We start from the raw sequence: 25,108 nt of genomic DNA, 5'->3' as shown, positions 1-25,108 counted from the left end.
ACAGAACTAAAAGATAATGGTGTTTATAGTCCACAAAATGATGATGAAAGGGGGAAATCCAGGCTTTCAGTGCAAAAGTCAGAGGAGGATTAAGCACCAGAAAAAAAACAGAAGTACTTCAGCTTAAAGATATTGCTGGTGCGAGAACAAATTGATATAAATTGACTGTGAGTAAGCTTATGCTGGAAATTAAATGGTAGGTCATAACCCACACTGCAATCAGTTTCTGGCAAAGTCTTATGAGATACGTGATCATAAAAAAACAAGCTATTTTAAGATAGAACTTGATAAGTTTATCAAACATGTAAGAGCATTACAGTCTTTTAGAGCAAAACCCCCTGGACTTCCCAGAGATGACCTTACTTTGATTTGTCTGTGAAAAATAGACACAGTTATCTCCACAGTTGTAGTACTTTTATTCTCCTGAGTTTTAAAGGAAACGATTATCAAGAGAGGATATGTAAGTATGAGTGGATATGTAAGCATGTTAGGGCAACTCAGAAGATTTTTTTTTTTTTTTTTTTAAGATATGCTATACAAAACATGTACCATTGGAGGAGAACTTTAAAAAAGTCCCAGGGAAGAGTTTATTCAGATGGTGTGTTCAAAGCAAATTTATCTGCGTATCTGTTTTCACTTTATCTAATGTATGTTTCCTCTTCCTTACACTTTGACAAATTTACCGGCAGCATGAAATATATAGTTAAACCCATCTGACCTTTGGTTGATTTACAATAAATAAATAAAGTCATCTTGAAAGGGATGTGTTTACTGTTGGGTAAAAATACCATATTTTCTTCAACCTCTCACTTGTTGAATCGTAAAATATAGACGATGCTCTATTGTCTAAGTCTGTCAGACTTAATGAGTCAATACTATGAAGTGGTATATTTTTCTTTGCATTGTACTAGAAATTTGACAAAGGATCCTTGAAAGCTAAATTGGCTGAGGGGGTGTACTGGTGAAATCGATACCTGCTGTAGAAAAAAGTGGCAAGCTGTAGGAAATAGTTTTAACAGGGCACACATTAAAAAATGAAGACTGCCTGAGACTCTAAGTTGGCATATGGTGAATTTACATATGAGTGATCCACATTAATCGAAGAACTGATCATGCCTATGAAAATATTTTTATAACCACAAGGCAATATTCTTGAGATTTTCAGGCAGTTATAATATGATATAACACATTTGAAATTGAATAAATTTGATTAGGCCTGGTATTTTGTTGTCTACTTGGACAATTGACCACGAACAGCATGTGTTTCATTCTAATGGGGTACCTGTTGTATATTTCCTGCCTGTCACAGCTGTCTTTCTGAAGGACTGTTAAATTACTTACCAGCTATCTACATGTTGTTATACCTATCACTGTGCTTTGTGTTTGCTTCCACATTAGAATGGAAAATAACTTTGAATGTTTAGTAAAAAAAAAAAATTAAAAAAAATGTTGGGATGGAAACTGAAGAAGGTCCTATCCACTTAGAAGGATAAAGCAAATATAAGAAGTGCTGATAGTCATATCTAATCTGAGGTGAAAATTGGCCTAGATTTCAACACAGAAGTGTACGGTGTGGCTGGAGAGTAGGCATATCTGAAGAGACAGCAGCAGGTGTAGGAAATCCTTGGAAATACCAGAAATCATCTTTGATGTGGTTTGTGACTTACTTTCTCAGAAACTTATTTCTCTAGTTTCATTTATTCATACCTGCTTTCTACCAAAAGCTTATTGCTATTAATAAATATCAGTAAACAGGGGAAAAGATTTCAAGCCTTCCTGGAGAAAGTCTTTCTTCATATACATGCCACGTGTATAGGTCTGTAAGTTCCTCATGTCTTCACAGAACCCTGTAAGACAACTGTAGGATGTATATGCAGAAGTTCCATAGCGGAAACTGCATCAAGTAAAATCTAAGATACACAAACTATATGCAGAAATGTTCCTAAGATACACAAAATATTTGCAGAAATGTTCCTCACATTTTGCCTCTGAATCCCTCCCTTTCTGACTACAGGGTTAAACACATCTGAGATCTCACCTGTGTGCACACCTCACTGGTCCCATACAATTCCTGGCAGCAATTAACTCACTTATTCCAGAAATCTTGCCAGTTGTTTATGATCAACAACCATGGTGCTTTTATATCCTGCTCATGGCTTTGCTGGTACCTGTACCTCTGCTCTGGATGACTGTACACCAGACAGAAGGGCATTATTCTGTATATTACACAATCTGATGTTTGGAAAGTAAAAAGCATGTGGTCTGGAACTGGAAAATGTTTATTTCTGAGGTAATTAATGACACCCGTTGTGTTGGATGCTGGGACTATGTGAGCTGAGCTTCCCAAACACAGATGTTGGATGGAGTGCTCTGGAACTCTCGTTTCCACATTTGGCTGGTAGGTGGCACACAGCGGAGACCCCGTGTGCACCTGAAGCCCCTGGTGACCAGGGATTGCCATCTGCTACGAGAGCAGAGGGGGGAATAGCGCACGTGTGGCCCTTAGTAGGCACTTAATTGATCTAGGTTCACCCAATGCCCCAACTTAAACATCAATACATGTTACAATTTTACCTAGGCTCTGCTGTGATGCAGAGGTGCCTAAGGCTGCAGAATGGACTAGTCCAGCCCACCTGGTGCAAGCTGGCAGCACTGAGTTGAAGACAAATCTTGGCTGCTTGCTCTTTACACATTGGCTATAGCAGTGTTTTCTGAACATTTTGTCCCTACAAAAATTGTCACAGTTCTCCATCTTACTGGGCTCGTCTCTTTTGATTCCTGCCCCATGAAGGATGCTGCTGCCTCTCCTTCACCATGCCATCACCTCAAGCAGACCTAGACTTATCTCTGAAATTATGAAGTGCTCTGGACCTGCTGAACTGTGCAGTCACTCTGGTGTCTCTGGTTGGTCCTTTTTTTAAAAAAATAATTTTTCCGATCCTTTTAAGACTTTTTGAGGTCCCTATGGAAGAAGACATTTGTGACTGCACCCATAAAATCCGAGTTTCCCAATCTCTCTGGCTGGCTGGTACAAAAGGACTTTTGCAGTCCTTATCCTGCGCCAATGAGAGGTACAGAAAATTACCCTCGCTTGGCTTTCCACACCTTTAGAAAGCCGCGCGTTTTAAGGGCACCATCTACTGGCTAATGTGAGCAAAATGATGCACTGATTTGTTATCGACTCCCTTTATTCACTAAAGTAATGAGTGCTAGAGCCACTATTATCAATGGGCAAAAGATTGGATTGTAAATAGTGAAAGCTGGAATGGCACCAGGTATGTCTGAAACAAAACCAAACTGAAGTTGACAGCCTTAAGGTCTGTTAGAATCAAATTTCCTCAAAAGTCTTTTCTGGCTTCGAAAAGTCCATTATTGTTTAGAGTACATCATTATCTTGCTAGGGATTTATGAATCTGTTCTGGCCATGTTTTGCATCCCTTTGTGGGATTTCTTAGCTTGGTCGGTCTTGTCTCTAGAAAATAGAATTTTTAAAGAAAACAAGGAATTGTCAAGGTTTATGTGTACAGTCATAATATGTTCTCCTCCCTTTTGACCCATCAATGGAGTTCCTCATGATTATTCTAGCTCTAAAAAATAAGTCATGGGGGGTAATTTATCTCATTGATAACTTACCCTTTTTTTTTTTTTTTCCCTATAGTTTAGTGTTGTGAGAATCCCAAAATATCTTCTATGCACTTGACTAACTGTATACTGGCTGGGTCACATAAATATTGAGAGTTATGGCAGTCTGAACCTGAGGCAGAAAAAAGCAGAATTCATATGGGGTTGTTTTTAATCCTAGGTAACATCTATAAGCAGTTCCAAATGCTACAGGATTCCTCTGTGTAGGTCCTTAAATTTCATATAACTTGCTATTAAAGGATCCTCTGGGCTAGTGTATTTCCTCATGTAGGCAGAAAAATCTTTTTTCTTACTGTACTCCATAAAGTAAATGGGTAAAATGACATTTTGTTTTGGACTCAGGGGAAAAAAGTATGATATGAAATAGAATTTATAAGGATGACTGTGGTTATATATTGCTATGAACTGTAAATAGGTAGTGTTTAAATGTTAGGAAGTTGTGATTCAATTATAGCGTGGGACAAGACAATGTCTGCAGGTACCTATAGCGTGTCATGCTGACTCCAAAAGCAGAACTGAACTGGACAGACATATAAACATGCAAAGAAACATATTTGGTGGCTTAAAAAAGAAAAAAAAGCAACTGAACTGTGTGCGCATGCTTATGCATATATATCCAACTGTTGTTACTGCAAACAGTTGTCTCTCCTTTATATGCACGAAAATTTGTATTATTATCAGTCTTAGACAATGCAACTTTTAAATGTAATGTTTTTTATTTCTCCATATTTTCTCCTTTCAGTTGCAAATGAGACGGGTGACAAAAATGCACGACCACTTTCACGATTTGCCCGTAAGTAGCCTTTTTTATTTTAACTGGGTAAATTGTCTATGTATGGTAGAAATAAATATATTCAGTAAGTATTTTAATCTCATATTATGGCTACCCTATTGTTACGGTTCATTTACAATACTAAACTGAAGAGCTATAGTATAGAAACATCTCTTACAGAAATCCAGTCTTTCTAAACAGTGTTGATGCAAATTTAAAAGAGTGGAAGGCTTTGTGGCTATATAGCTGTTTCAAGCATAAAAGGTTATAAAAACATGTCACAAAAGCAGCTGAAGTTGACCACAGGGGTTACAAAGACTTGGGTTAAGCCTTAGAAATAGCATACTGGAAACATGTTCAAACCATAATTATACTTCATCACTGTTTGCATCCCATGGCAGGGTTGGGAGCTAAAGATATGGCTTGGGGTTTGAAATGAGTGTCCCAGATTTGAACAAAACAAAGGGATGCATCTGGTAACGTAACACCAGGTGAGTGTTAATTTGACCATATTGACCATTAAAAACAAACGTAACAAAACATATAGGATCGAAGAGGAAGATTGGAAATCCTGTTCATAACTCATGCAGTTTCATAATGCTTTGTGATCACTTAGCAGGGAAAAATCCTCTTCTCATTATTAAAAGGGGGCATTTGCCATCATCATCGGTGTGCGTGGTACAGGCCAAAACATCGATTTACATCTACCGTGCATTATTTGGCATAGTCACATGATGGCGCTCCGAGCATATAGGCAGGGAGAGCGAAGGCCACAGAAGAAACTGCTGTGGGTATAAAATCCGTCACACGCAGTGATTTACAGGGTGATGGAACAGATTGAACAGGACTAAGAAAATTATACTAGCATTCCTTATGCCTGACTTGGGGTTTACTTTCCTTCATGTTGTAGACTGCAAAGCTTAAAAAGGGGCTCTGTCAATCACTACTGGCTGGTTGAATGCTGAAAATATGCATCACAAGGGAGAACAATGTAAATGTCGATATTTTCAAGTTCTTTTTCACTCTTTTTGTCCATTGTGGTTCCTAAATGCTAGTTTTAGGCTTGGAAGATTCAGGCCAAATACCATTTATTTCTAGATATTTGAGTTACGAGGACTTCATGCTGCAGTATTGACTGACTAGGTCAAACATAATGCCATATTTCGAACTCAGCTTGCATTCTAGTTCAGATTTTGGCATTCATAAGAATGTGATTTTTCATAATTGTGTACAGGGTGTAGGTCTGAGATGCAGGAACAACCAGGTTGTGTTCCTGCTTTAATCTTAGCTCTCAACCAGGTAGCCAAGCCTTATTTGCAGAGGTACTGGTGACTTGCATTACATGGAAGAGAACTGACTGGTGGATGCTGTCAGAAGAATGAAAGCAGAGGAAACCCCCTTGTAAGGCCTCATTGTATTACCTGGTGCTGCATGGGATTAAGTGAGGAGGTGAGATCAAGGCCCCAGGCTGCCTGGCAGTGATAGAAATACAGTGCAGAGGTGAATACTTAGATTAAAAACTGCGTAAGGAGGTAGCAGCAGAGACCTGGTATAGGGATGGAGAGGGATAACTCAAAGTGTTAAACAGACCTTCACTATTAGGATTTTAATTTAGTGATTTGGGAGTCAGGCTGAGGATATAATGATACAACTAAAGGATATAATGGTGCAATTAAACTGAGGATATAATGATATAATTAAAGGTTGGACTAGATGATTAAATGTTGAACTAGATGATCTTAGATGTCTTTTCCAACCTAAATAATTCTATGATTCTAACTAGTTTATCATAAGGTACAATTAATGGTGACTGTGGTCATGAATAGGATAAGGTATAACTCTGTGGGAATGGCAAGGAAAAGTAGAATATGAACTGTTATGAAAAGGAAGGAAATATCTTAGGCATGTGCTGAATTAAATGGGTAATCCCAAAATCTATGCTGAGAGCACTATAATCTACTCTGCCATACCATGTTTTCATCAAACAGTCAGTGAAGTGCGGACCAAACATTCAAAAACATTCTGGCTGGTGAATCGCAGAAAAATTGGCAGTATTTGAGGACAAGGTGTCAAGCAGTAACTGAAGTGATAGAGGATTACTATTATCCTTGTCATCTGGTTCACAAAACTGAGACCGGGTGTTTTCTAGGACTGACCGTTCCACTTGAATGATTAGTTTAAAGGCAATTACTAACTTCACCCTCACAGCAGAGAACAGGACAGCGTTGCTCTGTAGCAGCTGCCCATTTGCAGTCAATGCTAAAACTCAGATTTCGGTGGGATTGCAGTTAGGCTGATCTTATTTCCGTTATCTACCTTTCTGTGCATGAAAGCAAATGACAGATATCCTACAGAAATTCAGATGAGCTGTGTCCACTGTGACTGTTTCCCACAGCTCTCTGGTGTACGTGGCTGTTTCCAGTTTACTTTGGGAGGAAACAAGAAAAAAAGGTTGCTGCTGTTGAGCAGGACAGTAGGAATGCTGGCTGTGTGGTATCCATGTAGGAAGACTTGTAGTGTAACAATATTTTCAGAGTATATGAAAGTATTTGCATACTTACTGTGTCAAGTTTACCACACAGTTTAAGCAGAATTCTGCATTTTAGATTATAGCACTTTAATCTATTTTGCTTTTGCCTCTAGCTCAACTCTAATTATCTTTGACAGGGTATAATAAAATGAAGGAGAAGTATTTTTGCAAATGTTTACACTTACCACAATGATTTGAAGTTAAAATTGAGTTGTTAAGTGTTACTCATTCCAATGCTAGAGCTAGCCAATCTTCCGTTCTCTTAAATATCCAGCTCCAGCTCATTCAGCAGACTTTGAGTTTAAGCACTTACTACATAGTGGATCTCTCACTGTACTGTCTTGCTACAAGTCCTATTGTGTCATCAGTATTTGAATAGTTGCAGCTGTGGGGATTTAGGTCCATCAGGCTTTCAGCATTTCAGGCAGCTGGAGGCTTCTGGCTGATGTATGGTCTGGCAGGCCTGTTAAGCAAAACACTCATTTGCTTGAATGTACTTCATCTGAGTGAACCGTGGGCAGGCTGTGAATGCTGGTTAGGACGGGTAGACATAGCATTTCAGTGCTCTAATGAGTTTAGTTAATTTGTGTTGGCTGATGGTGATCTTCAGGAGAGCTAAGTGTATAGCTAGGTCTACAGCCTGGATCTTATTATAGTGAAAAATTATGTGAATGAATATCCACACTGGAGGAACAAGGGCTGCGGGTCTATGTACAGACAGTGTAGAGAAAAACAATGTATATTGCAACAAGTACTTGTTTTTCTTACACTGACATTATTTAAAGCAAAGCAAAAAAAAATTATTTGACTGTATGGCTTTCAATGGCAGTTTGCTAACCTGTCACTGTTGGTTTTCAGTGGTAGCGTGTGCCTCGAGCTACTTGTATCTAATAAGTGCAGGAAGAGATGAATATGTCTTTTTTCTAGATCCGTGGAGTTCTCCTGCAATTGACAAGCTGGAGTGCTTGTGGAATAAAAGAAAGGGTATAGCTGTGAAAATAAAGAGAAGGTTCAGGTTGGGGAAGCTTGGCAGACTCTTTGGAGTTATTGCAGGAAAAAACCTCAAAATTATAAATGTGGCTTGAGAGCCTCTTTTCCACAAGATACGTTTTTAATAGTATGCAACAGTTTTTTTCTGCAAGTGTTGATGTCCTGAGTTTTTTGTCTTGGTGTGCAGCATTTATGGCTGGATGACTACTTGTTTGTCTTTGTTGACCTTAGCTTAAAAGAGCCTTAAAAATCTGTTTCCAAGTGTGCCTATGTGTGCCATACTTTTGCAAAAGAAATGGTCTTCTCAACACATTATAGGGAGTTGCACTATTTTTGGCTATGTCAGAGATGGCCTGTATGGTCAGTCAAATAATTTAAAACTCCTGCATCCTTTATATTTCTACTTATGAAATAGGTACACAAATGCTTAAATATTCAAATAAAACTAAGAAATGTGGGGAAATTTGGGTGGTGCTCTAAAGTACAGAAACAGTAGCATAACAAATGCTTGAATGATATAGATGTACTGATGTTGCATTTAATTCTGCAGCTGTTGCGTATAAATTACTTGGCTTTGGACTACCTGGTGTGAGTATTAATTTTTCTAGCTATTGTTAGACACAACTCAGCACAGAACACCAAGGTTACTTGTAAATCTTGGTAAATATGGTCCTTGCATATTAAATAGCTGCTGACAATTAAGAGCAAAGAAGCACACAGATATGAAGTTTTCCTGAGTAGCTGGGAAATATTCTGAAAATTATTTTGGGTTGGAGGAGATAAACGAGAATTCTTGCTTTTCTTCTGTCTGCACTATTTAGGCTGTGTGAAAACAAGATATGTAAGACAACTAGCAAACCAAGCCTGCCACTACCCATTTGTTGCAGCAGATATTGCTACTTCTAACAGTATTTTCTCATAATATAATCTCAGGAGACATGGGATAACAACTCTGCTTTTCAGTTTCCTCTCATGTACTGTGTATGTCAAACAACATTTAGCCTTAATCCATGTATTTTAGATCCATTATTTGCTGCTTAATTGTCTCTGCTGGACAATTACATGAGTGCCAGGAAAATATTTCAAAGTGTTATCTGTATGGTCTTCTATTAAAGTCAGTTGCTGACTTTAGAAATATTCCATTTGTCAGAATATTTTTTGTTTGTTTTGCGTAGTAATAAAATGTCCGTAGAGAAGGACTACCAGAAGAGCTGGTACTTCTTATTATTTTGGAATCCAGTAAGCTCAATGCTCATGGCACTTCTATTTTGGGAAGTCTCTTAACTGAAATCAGGATTTCAGTACTTAGCTGCTCTTGGAAGCTGCTAACTTTGCTTTAAAGTTAGACTATGATACAGGTGGTCTGTATGGGAATATCACAGGGGTTTTCAGAAGTGCCTAACTTATTCAGAAGCCTTTTGGAAATATGAAATATGCTTTTTTAAATTTTATGAAATATAAGTCATGTATACTCTTCTTGAAAGGCAGGGAAGAGAGATCTGACTGAAGGGTGCTAATTGTACTTTGTCAGTGGAACTACATTTCTAGACAAGAATGGGTTTTGTGAATGACAAGCACAAGGCACCTGGTGACACTTCTAAATAAATGTAAAAAAGAACATCCATAGCAATATTTTGGCATTTGAATGTCTATTGAAAAAAGCTGAAGTTTCAACAGAAAGGAATTATGTTTTCTAGTACTAGTCCTTCAGTGATATCTTTAATCTGTAATTTAACCATCATTAACTTGAGTCAATGAAAGTCAACAATTAATTTTGAATTGATTTGGTACTTTTTTTTTTTTGGTTCTTTCATTTAAAATACTGCCATGACAATACATGCTAAGCTATAGTTCAAATATAATGTGAAGAGGAAGCTTTTTGTCGACACATGAAAGCCTCTTGGTCTGCAACCAGATCTTTTTACGGGTAGCTGTTGTGTCTTGACTCTGGTAGGCAGCAAAGCCCCACACAGCTCACTCCCTGTGGGATGGGGGAGAGTATTGGAGGGATAGAAGTGAGAAAGCTTGTGGGTTGAGATAGAATTTAATAGGTAAAGAAAAAGCTGCACACACCAGCAAAGCAAAATATGGAATTCGCTCACTACTTTTCATGGACAAGTCAGGTGTTTAGCTATTTCCAGGAAAGGAGGGCTTTTTCATGTGTAACAGTTACTTGGGAAGACAAACACTGCACCTCCAAATGTCCATCCTTTCTTCTTCCTTCCCCTCATCTTTTATTGCTGAACAGGACATCGTGTGGTATGGAATATCCCTTTGGTCATTCTGGGTCAGATCTCGTGGCTGTGACCCTTCCCAGCTTCTTGTGCACCCTCAGCCCACTTACTGGTGGAGCAGTGTGAGGAAGCATAAAAGACCTTGATGCCCTCTAAGTACAGCTCAGCAACAACTAAGACGTCTGTGTTATCAATGCTGTTTTGGTCACAAATCCAAAACATAGTGCCATGTGGGCTGCTATGAAGAAAACTGACTCTATCCCAGCCAAAACCAGTGCAGAGGCATTACAGTCTTGGATTTTAAAATGACCAAATGTTAGTGCTTATTTCCACTTTGAGCTTTATTTCAGGTTTTCAGGCATAATCCCAAAATCTGATGATGCAAAGGCAGAAAGATAGCAGAGAAAGATATCTTTGTTTTCTAGACTGCTGAATTACTGGTCTATGAGTTCATTTTCCTTCTCACTCTGTTTCTGCAGGGTCTAAATCACAAAACTGCTTGTGGAACACCATTATTGGTGGGCTGACTGGCAACCTCAAGGAAAGACCAAAGCCCACCATCATCAGTGACCCGAGACCTCCTGAGGAAATCTTAGCAGATGAGCTACCACCAGTGGACAGTCCTGAAGCATTGGTGAAAACATCTTTCAGGTCTGGTGATATGAGTTTACTTTGTTTATGCTTGAGAGGATATTTTTAAGACTGTCTATAGTGTGAATTTGGCGGGAGAAATCAATACTGAAAGATTCTGCAATGCTGCTTAGCTTTGTATGGAACAGGAGTGAAAAAAGAGGTCCATAAATAATACTGACTGGACATGTCTTTTTTCTCAGCCGTCTTAAAGTATTATGGAAAAGAAAGATACAAATACTGTAACTACTGAAAATGGTCAACAAAGGCAGCTCATTATATGGAAATTTCTTTGAAGATTGATATTGTTTCATTTGAAAGTGCTTTAGCGAAGAAAGCTTGCACTTTAGGTCAGATGATGTACTTTACTGATGCAAGGGAGTGTTAAACCTTTCTCTGTTGATGTAATGTCTTGAGAACTGTCTAGCATTAATTTATTTTGTCCAGGAGAAGGATGCTGGGCAGGGGCTTGCAAGCAAGCAATTGCTGCTGTTGTAAAGTATGAGATATATCAATTGCTGGGTTTTCTTCTCATTTAATCATGTGGATGTATAGTTGTCAGATGTTTCTTGACATGTTTTCTGAAAATAATTTTCACAAAATAAGGTAAAATGGAGAAGCTGTGTGCATGTGGTGGATCTTTGATGAAAACATGAAAATTGGTGTGCCCAGAAAAAAGTTTGTGGCAGATTTTGATTTTTCCAACTGCTTTTGGAGTTTTGTTTGATGTTGAAGAAAAATCCTATGCTCTAGTTTTCTTTTATAATCGACATGTATGAAAGCAAAAAGTGATTTTTGCTTTGGATAATTTTTTCTGTGCTGAAGTATTTTTCTTATACCTCAGTCTGTCAAACTTATTTCAGACTTCATATAAACATTATTTTGAAGATACTTATTTATTAAGTTATTATATTAGGTAGTAGTTTGATATCTTGTTTATAGTGTTTTATGTTAAAAAAAAGAAAAAAAAACACCATCAAGTCAATTTATGTCAGCTTATATAAATCCTGTAATCTTATAGCAAATTATAGTTCCTTAATATTTCTATTGAAATGATTCAGGACAAATGTTCCAGAACCTGGATCCTCCTTTTATAATGACCTGTGATATTTAATGATTTTTAAACACTTTTTGATTCTGGTATTTGAAATCTATTTCAAGTGCTCTTTTTAGCTTTCATTTCTCATAAATTCTGGGCAGCAGCAATCCTTATGTTGCCGTCATCAAGATAATTCCAACCATTTTATATGACAAAATAATGTCACAGCATTTCAAATGGTATGATTTGATTATCTGTGTAGGGGTGACTCTTGGAAGAAGTGAGCTCGTAAATAGCATAATAAGGACTGATGAATTGGAAAATGTAATTTAGCCAAATAGTTTTGCTAATGTGGTGTAAATGGCTTTAGAAACATTAGAGAACCTTTGCATTTCATCTGTATAAAAATTAATGTACAATGTGGCATTGTTTAGACTTTTATAGAAGGAAATCCAAACAAATGGTTGTTATGAAGAAAATTGTCTAGCTTTACAAAGAAAAGTAGCCCTGTCTGTCTAAGCAATGCACAGGAGCTGAAGATAAGAGTACTTTGCAGTTACTGTCTGAAGGCACAAGAAAATAAAAACACTTCTGTGTTTTTATTCAGTTTGGGATCTTGTTGATACTATGGTGTAAATTGGGGCTTAGGAAGCAGTAGCATTTTTTCGCATGATGAATTACATACTTGATTCATCGGGGGTTTCTGAGGGTAATGATCTTCAAGTACATCTTTGGCAGAGTGTAGTCGGTGCATGTGGGTGCCAGTGATTGTCTGCCAGTTACAGGCTTCCCTTATTTCTTGTCTTCTAGGCACAGGTGGAAGACGTAGATAACCCATTGCATTTTAGGGAATGAAACGTGCTTCACAAGTTTTCAAGTCCAGTGTGTCTTAATTATTAATCTAGTGGTTGAATCTTGGGGTCAATGGAGGGCAATGTGTGGTTCGTATGAACTGAATTCGTGGCAGGAAAGACCAGACCTTGTTTTCTAATGTGACTGCTAGAAACCATAAAATTCAGCAACTCTCTCACTACTTCTGATTCACTGCTATTAGAGCAGTATATGGCAGTACTATCCCTTTCATGCATAGTTAAAAAGAAAATGTCTCTCCAGTGTCAAATGAGTCACACTTCCTTGTGATTGCATCTCTTTTTATGTGAATACATGTAAGCAGTACGAAATCCCAGTTGCCACCCCTGGTATTAGATCTTGTTTTCTACTGTGCAGTAGTTATTGTTCTGTAGGTTGGAAAATTAGGAGATTTATATTTGATTTTGTTCAACATCCAGATATGAGATTGAAATGCATTTAAACATAAAAGGAGAAATGTGATTAGTTCAATCTTTCTAGTCCTACTTTTCCTGCAGTAGTAAACCATCTTTATGATATAAAGTAAAACAAACAAAAACAAAACCAAACCAACCCTTTCTCTACACCCCAAATCAGTATAGTGTGTGATCTCTCCTTAATTAAAAACTGTTCTGATAGTCTTGTTTCTTCTACATTTTTTAATGCCTCCTTTCTAAGATACCAAGAACAAACTCAAGAGATTAGTCTAAACAAGATGAAGGGCCTTTCTAAAGAGAGAATTGCAAGAATTTGCAGTACCTTGTTTGCAGTATTGTGTTGAGCAACTAGTCATAAGTAATTTTGTGCCTTTTCAAGTTATACTACTGCAGTGCTTAAATTATGGATTCTAAAATCCATTCTTACTGGTATTTACTCTTTTCCTCTAATAAAGACAGAGGAGATGCTAATTAAAATATGGTGGAAACATGGAGAATGTAGGATTATCCCCTTCTGAGACTTAAAAAAAAAAAAAGCAAACAATTACATGTAGAAATGATTAGCTTGGCTCATACTTCACAATTACAGAAACTGTGAACATTTTCTTTTTATATAGCTGTGCATGTATCAGCATCTATATATGTAAAATCTTTGGCTGTGGATTGATGCCCAGGAATATTAGATGGTGGACCTGTGCCTTTGTCAGGGCTGCTGTGATCTGAATGTTGCCTGGAGATTGCCAGTGATTACTGATGCTGGAGCTTGTGACTCAGAAACTCTCTCCTAGGTCTGCTTCTTGATCGGCTAGGTCCCAGCAATGACCAGTGTTGAGGTTGGTATTGGTAGAATTAATGTTGGTTAATTAATGAACCCTCGAAGAGACCATGTAGTAACTTTACAGCCTGATCTAGCTTCTGTGCCCTGCTCCCTGGCAGCATCCCCCAAGCAAGTGCTTTGGTAATGCCGGGCCAGCACCCACCATGGGGAACAGAGAAACAAGACAGGTCTGGGTGCTGTTCTCCAAATACAACCTAGAAGTTAATGGAAGTGTTTTTATATTGAGGATATAATAAAAACTGCTGCATTTGTCCCCAGGCTGCTACCTGGATTGAACCAAGTCACCAAGGGAGTGCTACTCCAGGCTGAAAATTTGATGGGCCCAAGTTGTCATGATTTTTCTTAGTTCATTTGGTTTTGGTGTACAGGAGAGACAGTATTATTTTGAGCCTGAAGATCAGGGACACTGCACTGGGGCATGACTGTGATGGTGCTTATGGAGCAGTGGCAACGTAAGAGCCACACTGGATCTTATAGCAGGAGAGTTCCTGCAGTAGGGGATGATGGGAATGAACTGGGAAGAAGAACTGGAGATGCTCTTCTAAGACAAAAGGTTCAGTGCAGCCTACCACCTGGTCCGGCATCTTTGTGACAGCTAACATTGTTCTGTAACTGCAGCCTAATCCGCCCAGAGTCCCCACCAGCTGGGTAGATCTGGCTGGGAGTGTTTTCCAGAGTGATAAATCGGGATGTGAGGCTAAACCCATCCGCCCTACATCAGACAAGCCTCACTGAATACCTATGTGGATAAACTGAACTAGGAGGTGATATGTATTTTCTATTACAAAGGTCTCACCATTTGATAGGCCATATGTCCTGGGAACCAGAGCAGAAGATTCAGTTCCTTCAAGATGAGAGTACTTTTGAGCCCAGTGCTTGCATGGGTTCTTCATTTCTATCACCTTTCAAAATATTTGCTGCTTTCAGTTTGATTTGGTACCTTGCCTACCTTGGTAGCTGCGTTTTCTACATCAGATACAAACTTTTTCTTAATCTTTCCAAGGACAGTTTGCTTTGCTTTCCTTATCTGCTTCTGTTCTGACTTGAGAATCTTAAATCAGATTGGCAGCTAATCTTCTTGCACTTCTGGTTCATTTGTGGGTAATGTTAACTCTTGCTCCCATCAGCTACTGGCTAGTTGGTCCATGGGATAGAGGTGCTACTGCTGTGCTCCAAAGGTGAAAATTTCAGTCCCAGCACCACAAGGCTCAATCGCTGGGGTCAAAGTGGCATGAGTGGGAATAGGGGTAGGAGCCTTCCTTCCGCTCTACCTTGTCTGAGTCATAGCAAGAACTCATCTGCAGTCATGTGGTGGAAAGGGACTTGTTGGGGGCTCCTCCATTGGCCATGTTTTGACTCTCTGGGTGGCACCAAAGCTTGTCCACAGCTATCTAAGCTGTGTGTGGGTCCTGAAAATCAGAGAGGGAGGGAATGCTGTGTAGGAGAGCTCATGACTAAGACCACAGATGCAGAATAAAGTTCTTCCTTCTGTCCCAAAGATACATGTCTGGATCTCAGTATTTCTTTACTGTCTGCTTTTTTAAATTAGGTTTTATTCTTGTATTTATATTTTTTAGTTTTTAAAACACGAAAAGGAGAGATAAGACTCACTTGCCTTAACTTGATTAAAAAAAAAAATACTGTGCAAGGCTGGAAACACAAAAAACACTCTCATTGTTTTTTATACCCACCTACAGCATATCCAGGTCTTGCTAAACATTAAAACGTAAGCAGTGTCTCTGAAAACCACCCTTCTCAACATTTTTCTCAATGCAGACTTATTATAAAGCACTTTACTTGCATTAAATTTAAATTCATCTGTGTTCTATTCAAATCTGTTGCTTATTCCTGTTATTTATTGATACTCATTAGGATGAATAGGAAGTGAAAAGTGCTCTGTTCATTAAGGAAATGGCTCCCACATCATTCATCTCTTCTCTCTTCTTTTAATTGTGCCTTCTTTCTAGGTGTGTGTTAGGCCTTGAGAGAGCTATGCATTCATTTCTTGGTAGATTGAGATTTATGAGTCAGAGGGGGAATGATCAGAGGAGAAAGATTTATACCAGTTACTGTTCAAAGGCTGCATTCTCTCTCCCTTCACATATATTCACATGGGTCCAGGAGGAAGGTATTTTTTCAGGCAGTTGAAAGAGAAATGGACCTTTTTTTTTTTTTTTTTGACATCACAGTTGGCTTGTTCTTGATAGGATAGATGTATTATTGATGACAAGCAAAGCCTAGCTATTCTGTCCCTGTAAATATCAGGTACATCAAAAGGCCCAAGTTGAGAAATTCAGATGCACTGTAGGTGTCCTAACACAGCTGTAGGATCTACAGGTAGGGAACAAACCCACTTCCAAAATGGGAACAGGACTTTGAGCTGCAGTTCTTTGGATGAACAAGGTCCTGGTAGTAAAAAAGTCCTACTTGGAGGACTGGCTTAGCATATCTACTTGACCACACATCTGCTTGACATACATCACCTGAATCTTGTATTATAATAAACTCTGAGCATTTGTTTTTCAGCTGCATTGGGCTTCCAGTTAGAGCTCTGTAAACTTACAGGTCATCCCTAGTTCTTGGTAAGGACTATGGTAGCCTCCACCATGTACAGAGGGCAGGCAGTTTAAATCCAAGCTGTACAACTGGAGTCTCAAACATCTGTGTGACATAAGGCTGTTCCAAGGTCCATGTATGGACAGAAATAAAATTAATTGCTTGGCTTTATAGACTTGCCAGACCTGTATTCCTTGCAGGTTTACAGAATAAGCTATATGCAGACAGGAAGTTGTATATAGGAAAACATAAGGACTGTCTTTATCCTGCTAAGGATGTACTTAATAATACACAATTTAGTTATCTCTACCATAAGAGATTAATAGCCTTTACATACTAATACCAGGCTGGGAGGCCTTACAATTCCCATTGACAATATTTTTAGCTTGCCTTCTTAAGGAAAACTGGAAATACTTTTCCTAAGGAAAATGCTGTATGACCTTCAGTTAGCTTTCCCATTAACTACTTCTTAAGCTATTGATCAAATTCACCTGCATTTAACAGAATGGTAGGCATCTCAGTGATGCTTAGTTCCTACTTATTTCATGAAAGTACATATCTTACTCCAGAAGATGAAGTGATCTATGTACCATGACCCCCTCTCTCCTGCTCTGGGGTTACACCCAGCACAGTCTTTCTGTGCATGTGCAGAGGTCTGGGGTTTCCAGATGCAAACTGAATCTAATGGACTCTGTCACTTAATGAAGGAGAGCTGGGCTTTCAGGAAAAATAGCACTGGAAAAGGGGCTGGTGGCTACCTGGACTATTCTTCCAGCCTGTGGTCTGTACTTGAAGGGCACGTGGAAGGAGGGGGCATGGGCTCTGGGAAAGATTTACTGTTCTGGTAGTCTGTACACGTCCTGTGGGCCACAAGTTGCTCATCCTGTTATTAAATTAAGACTTTCACAGTAAATATCTCATTCCCAATGAGAAAATGGGATAGAGGCTTTCTTACTCTTGACAGTCAGAGTGTGATGAGCAGAGATAAGTCTTTGACTAATCATTTGCTGAAGCGTTATCCTAAGTTCTATAATTTGCGTAAACAGAAACATAAAAAGACATTTAAAGGAAATTCCTGTATGGTTTCCCCTGCTTTTAAATGCCTGGCTGACAGCAATGAAGTTGAGTGGTATGTTATACTGTGATGTTTTCCTAAAGGAGGTAGTGAAACACCCTCCGTATTCAATCCAATAAGGGACGGATTTGGCTTTGTTTTGAGACCACAAAACCTGTAAGTAAAAATTCAGGAATAGTTTGAAGTGAATAACAACAGCAATTATGAAATTGCCCAGAATAATCTTAAAGCTATTGGATAAAAGCTTAATCTCTACTAATGTCCTGCATTTCTTCTTAATGTGAAGAGTATTGAAGGAGAAAAAAGGGATACTTTAGCTCCAGTTAATTGAGTATGACAATCAGATCTGGAGAGAGAACTGTATCCTGTATAGGGAAAATACTAGCAATTTATCTATTGAAATACAAGTTTCAGACTTCTTTGATGAAACCCAAGAAAGAATCTATGCTAAATATTTATCTGGGAAATACTGGAAATACCCATACCTGTTGCAGGTGTCATCCCTCCAGAGGAATGCTATTAATGCCATACTAGGGGTTGCTCTTGTTTCTTGGAGTGACCTGTTATCACCCCCTACTCTGTTTCTCACTATTTGATTCAGTGATTTCTTATGAAGGTTTTATCCTGTCAGTTATTGACCCATGAAAAATTATTTTTGGTAACTGCCATATTTTGCCCAAACTTATTTTGCCACAAATTCGCAACCTGGCCTGCCAGTGATTTTGCAGACACATTAGCAACATCTAGGTAAGTGAAGCTGCTGCAAACTGTCAACATTCCTTACCCACATCACTTTCTAATGGCTGTTCTTTATATGGTATTTGCATGTTAAGCTGCCTGCTGGCAATTTCTAGAAACTACTTTATGTAATAGAAAGGTGTCATTTGGAATTTATCGCACTATCCATCTGAGTACTCAGCACTTGCTGATATCAGAGCCATGGCATCTGTAGTTTGAAGAGTGGGACATTTATTTTTAGTTCCAATAATTTTTGGATCTGAAGCTACAGAAGTGTTCACGGCAAGACTGCTAAAACTATCATGTGTTACTTGGTTTCCATCTGAACTTTATAAATTGATCTAAACTTTACAAATTGACTGGAGTTGTCTTGAAACCAGGTCTATATTCTAAATTTGTGATATCAATGCTGATCTTGCTGTGATAGAATCTTTTTTTCTATGTTCTTTTGGTCAAAAGGCCTTCATTTCAGATGTGGAAATTGACCTGAGAATATGGGCTTTGGGTACCCATTTGTGCCCGAGATTCCTTCTGTTGTACATGCATCTTCTTTTATGTGAGCACTTAGTTTACTATGGCTCCTTGTCAGGGCAAATTTTCTCTCATCTCAGCTGAAAAAGAGCAGGCCACGAAGTGGTTTAAGTAACAGCTACTGAAGAGCATTCACTGGAAAAAGGAAAATTATCAGAAGTTTATTTTCCTCCTTTCTAAATGGTGCATGCAAGCATCATTTAGATCAGTTAGAGCATTTGCAGTTGCAGCTTCTAAGATTGAGATAACACTTCTATTCCCAGTACTTTGCACCTCAAGATTGATTTTGTCATAAAATCATTACCAATAGTATTTTGTCCTGAATCAAGATGGTTTGTTATCCTACTAGGTTCTTGTAGCAGTTTTAATTAAGTCTGCCTTAATTCTGAACAGTGTTATATTCATAATAAAGTAATATCCATCCTGAAGATGTGATGTTGAGAAAATTGGATTCTTCTTCTGGCACTGTACCTCCTTTGGAGGGCTTCTTCACTTCCTGAATTGTTTTAAAGTTGCTCATAATATAATTACCTGCTATATCAGCAGTACTTGAGTATAGAAAAAAAAAAAGTATAGAAGTGTAAATACAGTGAGCCAAATTTAGTGTAAATTGGCATAAAACTCAGTTGACTTCAGTGGACTTTTACTGATTTACTGCAGCTGAGTATGTGGTTTTACATTTCAAAACTATACTCATAAACTGAAATTTGCATAGTTTTTGATTAATGTTATAAATCTGATGAACTTGGCAGAGTGTTTTTGCTTAATCATTAGCAGTGCTATCAAATAATGTTAATTAGAGTGGCATGGGCTAGAGGCAGCAAATTTCCTGACTAAGGAACGTTCATTGGCTTTCACAAAAACTCTGTGAAGCTTACAGACTTGAAATTGCTACACCCTTTAATGATTTACATGTTTGCTCTGCTGCTATTTGACTGTAATGTAGCCAAAACATTTTGTGAGTAGGAAGGTTTTGGCAGGGAATGACCTGAAATGTAGGTTTTTAGCATGTTGCTTGAGGTTTAGTAATTTGTCCATTGTATTGGTTCTCAGAAACAAATTGTACTTAGCATGTTTTTCCTTGTAATTCATTATATAGTCTCAATAATTATGTTATTCTGACATATCGGCTCTTGTGCTAGCAAAACTGCTCTCATTTTTTACAAAAATTACTCCCTGGTATCAACAGAATCCAGAATCCTTAGTTTTGTACTGCCAGCCATGTTATTCTTCTATAAACTCATTCTTTTTTCTGACTTGAGGTTAACCTCAGATTTATTGTTCCATATTTCATTCTTTTTTAAAACAGTTGTACAATAATTAATGAAAAGTTTATAATACTACAAATTGATTCGCTGTATTTTATGAAGATCATTTTTCCAGCATGGCTGTGTTATGGCTTACACCTCTATGATTTATGCTGTTTAACATCTATGACCGAGATGATGGGGCACAGTGTACCTTCAGCAAGTTCACAAATGAAAAGAAACCTTGGGGGAGTGTTTGGTAGATCAGATGGGTGTGCTGCCATCTAGAGGGACGTCAACAGGCTGGAGAATTGGGCTGATGAGAACTTCATGCAGTTCAGTGAAGTGCCAAGTCCTGCACTCGTGGAGGAACATCCCCATGCACCAGTACGTGCGGGGGGCCACCTGTCTGGGAAGAAGCTTTGCTGAAAAGAATCTTGCTGTCCTGGTGGATGCCAAGTTAGACCATGAGCCAGCCATGTGTTATTGCAGCAAGGAAGGCCACCAGCCTCCTGGGCTGCAGTAGGAAGAACACTACCTGCAGGTCATGCATCCCCTCTTTTCAGTACTGGAGTGCTGTATCCAGATTGAGACACCCCACTGCAAGAGAGACATGGACGTAGTGCAAGGAGTCCAGGAAAGGACCAAGAAGATGATTAAAAGACTGGAGTATCTGATGTATAAAGGGATGCTGGGAGCGCTGGAATGATCATCCTGGAAGACAGAAGGCTTGGGAAAAGCTTTTTAATACAAATACCTGACAGGAGGGAATGCATGAGAGGGAGCCAGCCTCTTCTCAGTAGTGCCCAATGAAAGGACAAGGGGCAGAGGGCAAAAAATGAAATACAAGAAAACACAATTTAAACAGAATAAAAACCTTATATATGCTCTGAAGGGTTTATACACACTGAACATTGGTACAGGTTGTCCAGAGAGGTTGTGGAGTCTCCATCATTGGAGGTATTCAAAACATGACTAGAGGCAGCTCTGGATAACCCTCTGTAGTAGACCCTGCTTTGAGTGAGGGAGGTTGGACTAGATGACCTCTAGCCTCAGCCTTTCTGTGATTCCGTAGTGGGAAGGGTGAAGGTGAGTTATCGCCCTGAGTAAAATCCTAGTGTCTAATCTGCATTGCGGATCGGTTATCTGCATTGCAGATTTTTGTTGCGTAGTCTGCACACATCTGCTGCATGGAACTCCCTCTGATGTCAGTATGTAGTAGAGGTCTGCAATGCAGACTCACAACTGGGATTTTTCTCTGGAGAATTTCTCCATCTGTGTTTGAAAAGAATTAGAATAACATTTTAGAACTTTTCTTTTTCCTATGTAAACTTTGTATTCTGTGAATTGAGTCTTCCACAGTGAAGTTCATTAAAATGCAAGCTTCATCTCCCAGTCATCTAAATAAAGTGACACTGAGTTCACAGCTCATATAGATGATAGAAAAGAAGAAATTCATCTAAATCAGATACTGATACAGATCCTCTAATGTAATTTACTTTTGTCTGAACAAATTTTCTCTGTGAAGGGGGAGGAAGTGCAAATAACGGAGGCAATAATCATAAAGAACTGGTGAAAACTTTTTCATTGGTTCATCGTGAGTTAGGTCTTAGGGTACATGTAGCATTAGTAATCTTTAGTTCACTTCCAGGTCAGCTGAACACTTTGATCTGTCTTGAATCAAAGCCTGGAGCAGAGGTTACTGCTTGTTGCCTCTGCAGAGGTGTTTCGGGGGGGGGGGGGTTCCTGCTGAGTTTTCTCTTGGTCTTAAAAATATTGTTTAAATATTTATGTTCTCAGAGCTACTAGACTAATGTGTTATCTATTTTTAAGCAGTACTCTCTACTAATGCTGATTTCAGGAGAGAACTTGGCCTACGATACTCCACAGGAAATTTTTCTAATATATTTCCTCTGCCACTGAGGTCAGATGAAATGATAGAAAAGAAAATGATTGCATTCTTTCTTTAAACTTTCAGTTGCTGAATTTGTCTATTGGATGTCCAAAATGCAATTATCTTTTTCAGTCTTGTCAAAGGTAAAGTCATCCCAATTTGGATATCCATCTCTTCCCAGACAGTGTTGGGAACTACATGTTAGATACTTATTTTTGTTAGCTGGCATTCTTTTAGTTTGTTTGCTAGGTCTTTTTTTTTTTTTTTTTTTGGTCCACACATGGCGTTGATTGGATGTGAGGCCAGGTTCTCTGCCAGTTTTTGTCATGCATTTTCAGAGTCTCTGATTTTAGTGGAGGTGTACTAGGATACATCTAATGTAACTAAGATGTCACAAGCTGAATAGCACTACCTAATTGAATGTGTTTTGGATGGAGAGAGAGGTGGAAATCAACCATGCCTCTGTTTGTGTTCTGAGTGTCTTCATACGTTGGTGAATTTAAGGAAAGTTGGTGCTAGAATCAAAGGACCAAAAGATAGCTTCACTCAAAATTTGAAACAGATAACATGAACAACCATCTCTGCCTTTTTTTTTTTTTTGAGATTTTCTGGGGAGAGTGGAAGAAACAGGTTGGCTATATAACCACATTAAGATAAATGCTGGCTTTATTAACTATGGGATGAAATGCTGGCCTTTTAGGGCTATGTATGTGCAATTTTCAGGGTACGCACTCCTGGCTGTTGCTCTGGTTAGACCATTGCATCTAGGTTCACGGTACTTGACTTCAGTCTGCCAGGTCTCTGATAGCATTTGTGCCGTACCTGTCTTCCTTGAACCATGCAGACCCAAGGGCTACCTCACTGCCACCTTTATGAGCAGCTTTGCCCAGTGTCCTCACTGTCTGTGTTCTAATGACAAGTGACAGATATATTTCACTGCGATGTTACTAGCAAGACAGGAATGGCAGCATAGTTCAGCTGTTTTGTAAGGGACTTGGGGAAGCCAGAGCTGCAGGTAGGAGAGCTGACGTGACCTCCTTGTGGTCGTGCATAGCCAGCTGGCTGACATGCAGGGATCTAGCTCTTGTGCCAATTTTATGTCACTATTTTTGCCATTCCTACTGAACCAAGGTCTGTCACCTCGTGTTGTTTCTGGCTGAGTTACTCCAGCATCCCCTGGTAGGATACAATTTGCAGGACTGGGCTGTGGGCTAAATGAGCTGTCAGAAAGTCTGTCTGGAATAGCACCAGCTCCGAGATGGGCTTCCCAATCCATCAGGAGAGGGTGGTCATCATCCTCTCTCTGCACCAAATTCACATTACCCTGTGGCCTTCTTAGCTTGGCACCAGCCTCTTCCTGTAGCCACAACACAGTTGTTGGAGCATGCAGGTGTGTGCCATCTGCCTTGTATTCGGTTTAGCAATTAACAGTTGCTTTCTGACAAAGCTATGCTCAGCTGGATTGGGAATGTCCATGGGATTCCCATTGTGTGTGTAGGAGGATGATGTCAGTTTGTGCACCTGCTGGAGGATGGTGTCAGGTTGTGCAGCTCTTGATGATTTTTCTGGGGTGAATGCCACGAACACTTCATTTATGCTAGTGTCACTGACCAAACCTGTGATTTCTGCATGTTTTAGGGCTTTTGTCTGATCCAAAATGGCCCAAGCTTGTAAGCAGTTATGTTCCAGGTGTTACTGTAGTCTTGTCAAGCCCAGTAGCAGTTATCTGATCAAGAACTGCCTGGTGTCCATGTTGGGATGGCATCACAAATCTACTGTGTGGCATTGTTCCATCTAATTTTCAGGGTCATACTGGTTATAACATCATGCTCACCTTGACATGTCAATGCAGTGTTTTGGACTGTGCCTCTTTGCCAGGTGTACATTGACTAGCAATGCTTCAGGTGGTTTGATCCAGAAGATGCATCCAACTTACACATAAATACAGTCTGGAGAGTGCTTCAAATAACTAATATCTTCAAATTTGTATGGCTTGTTGAACACAGGCGCATTGCTGCAGCCTAGGCAGTGTGGACATACAATCAGCTCAGCCTGCAAAGTAGCTTTGGTAAGGTAGTCTCAATATAAGTAATGGGGGGTTAGAGAGGATTGCTAGATTGATTTTATATACGCTTACTGAAAGTTACTCTTTTCAGCATTAATAGTCTCGGTCATATCTTATTAAGATAAAACTTAAAGTCTTGCTTTATGCTCATCAGATAGCACAGACTATAAAGTTAAATAACCCGACTGTATATTTAGAAGCATGCAAAGATCTCATAGCTAAACTTAATATAGAAATACAGCTAATTAAAAGTAGCTTGTGAACATTGAGAATAATGCTGTACCTGTTTCCTATTTTACAGGGTAGAAAATAGACTTCATTTAAATTAAATTGCAATGAAAATCACCGTTATTTTGCTGTATTTCTGAGGGGAAAAAGTAAATATTAGAAATTTTGTAGTTGATTTTGGAATTTTTCTCTATAGCTACTGTTTTTCAACTTTAAAACACTTTTATCTGAATTTTTGATGCCTCTAAAAAAGGTATTAATAATGTTAATAAGAGATCTAGCAAAATTGGATTGAAAAAAAAAAAAAGCTGATTTAATCGATGTCACTGTTTTAAAAAATAAAAAGAAAAATCCACACAGAAAAACAGCCTGATGGGCAGGGCGGGGGGAAGAAAACCTTCCTTACAACACTCTCCTCAGGGTACTCAATGCGTAACAGCAAAATCGGGAATGCAGTGAAAGGAAACATGAGGAATGAAAGTGAATGGATGATGCTTTGTATGTGTGTCTATGTTGGCAGGAAGAACCACAAGCCCTTTTATTCATATCATACCTGGATCCTGCTCAGAGATGCTGATGGTCCTGCAGGATAACTCACACCACTGGGTTCTCTTCCCTTTTCACATGCTCTCTCTGTGAGAATCCTGAAAAAGATGAAAACGTGAAAAAGATGGTATATCTTGGAAAAGTATGGTGTGTGGTACTCAGCACTTGCTTTTTCCACTATGTTAGGAAAAGAGGACTGTCACAGACTCAAGTCTGCTTTCCTCCCTATTCTCAGCAAGTGGAAATTTTTCTCCTTCCAAGGCAATA

At 38.9% G+C, this 25,108-nt stretch overlaps 1 protein-coding gene across 17 annotated transcripts in view; it reads left to right on the top strand.

The window, feature by feature from the left end:
- PDE1C (phosphodiesterase 1C) overlaps nt 1-25,108 on the top strand; it is a 396,700-nt gene that overhangs the window by 111,188 nt on the left and 260,404 nt on the right. For 14 of the 17 annotated variants that reach the window (XM_080582959.1, XM_080582939.1, XM_080582961.1 and 11 more), the window contains exons 2-3: nt 4,385-4,435; nt 10,648-10,819. In XM_080582959.1, the coding sequence (XP_080439085.1) occupies nt 4,385-4,435; nt 10,648-10,819 (223 nt within the window). Of the gene's footprint in view, nt 1-4,384; nt 4,436-7,413; nt 7,489-7,638; nt 7,682-10,458; nt 10,484-10,647; nt 10,820-25,108 lie in introns of those variants that run through there. The other 3 variants (XM_080582945.1, XM_080582944.1, XM_080582947.1) reach the window with 3 other exon arrangements.

Source organism: Anser brachyrhynchus (assembly GCF_964034855.1).
Source record: "Anser brachyrhynchus genome assembly, chromosome: 2".
In the NCBI taxonomy this organism is placed as follows: Eukaryota; Metazoa; Chordata; class Aves; order Anseriformes; family Anatidae; genus Anser; species Anser brachyrhynchus.
Note: the sequence above shows the minus strand (reverse complement) of the source record. Positions and strands in the feature narration are given on the sequence as shown.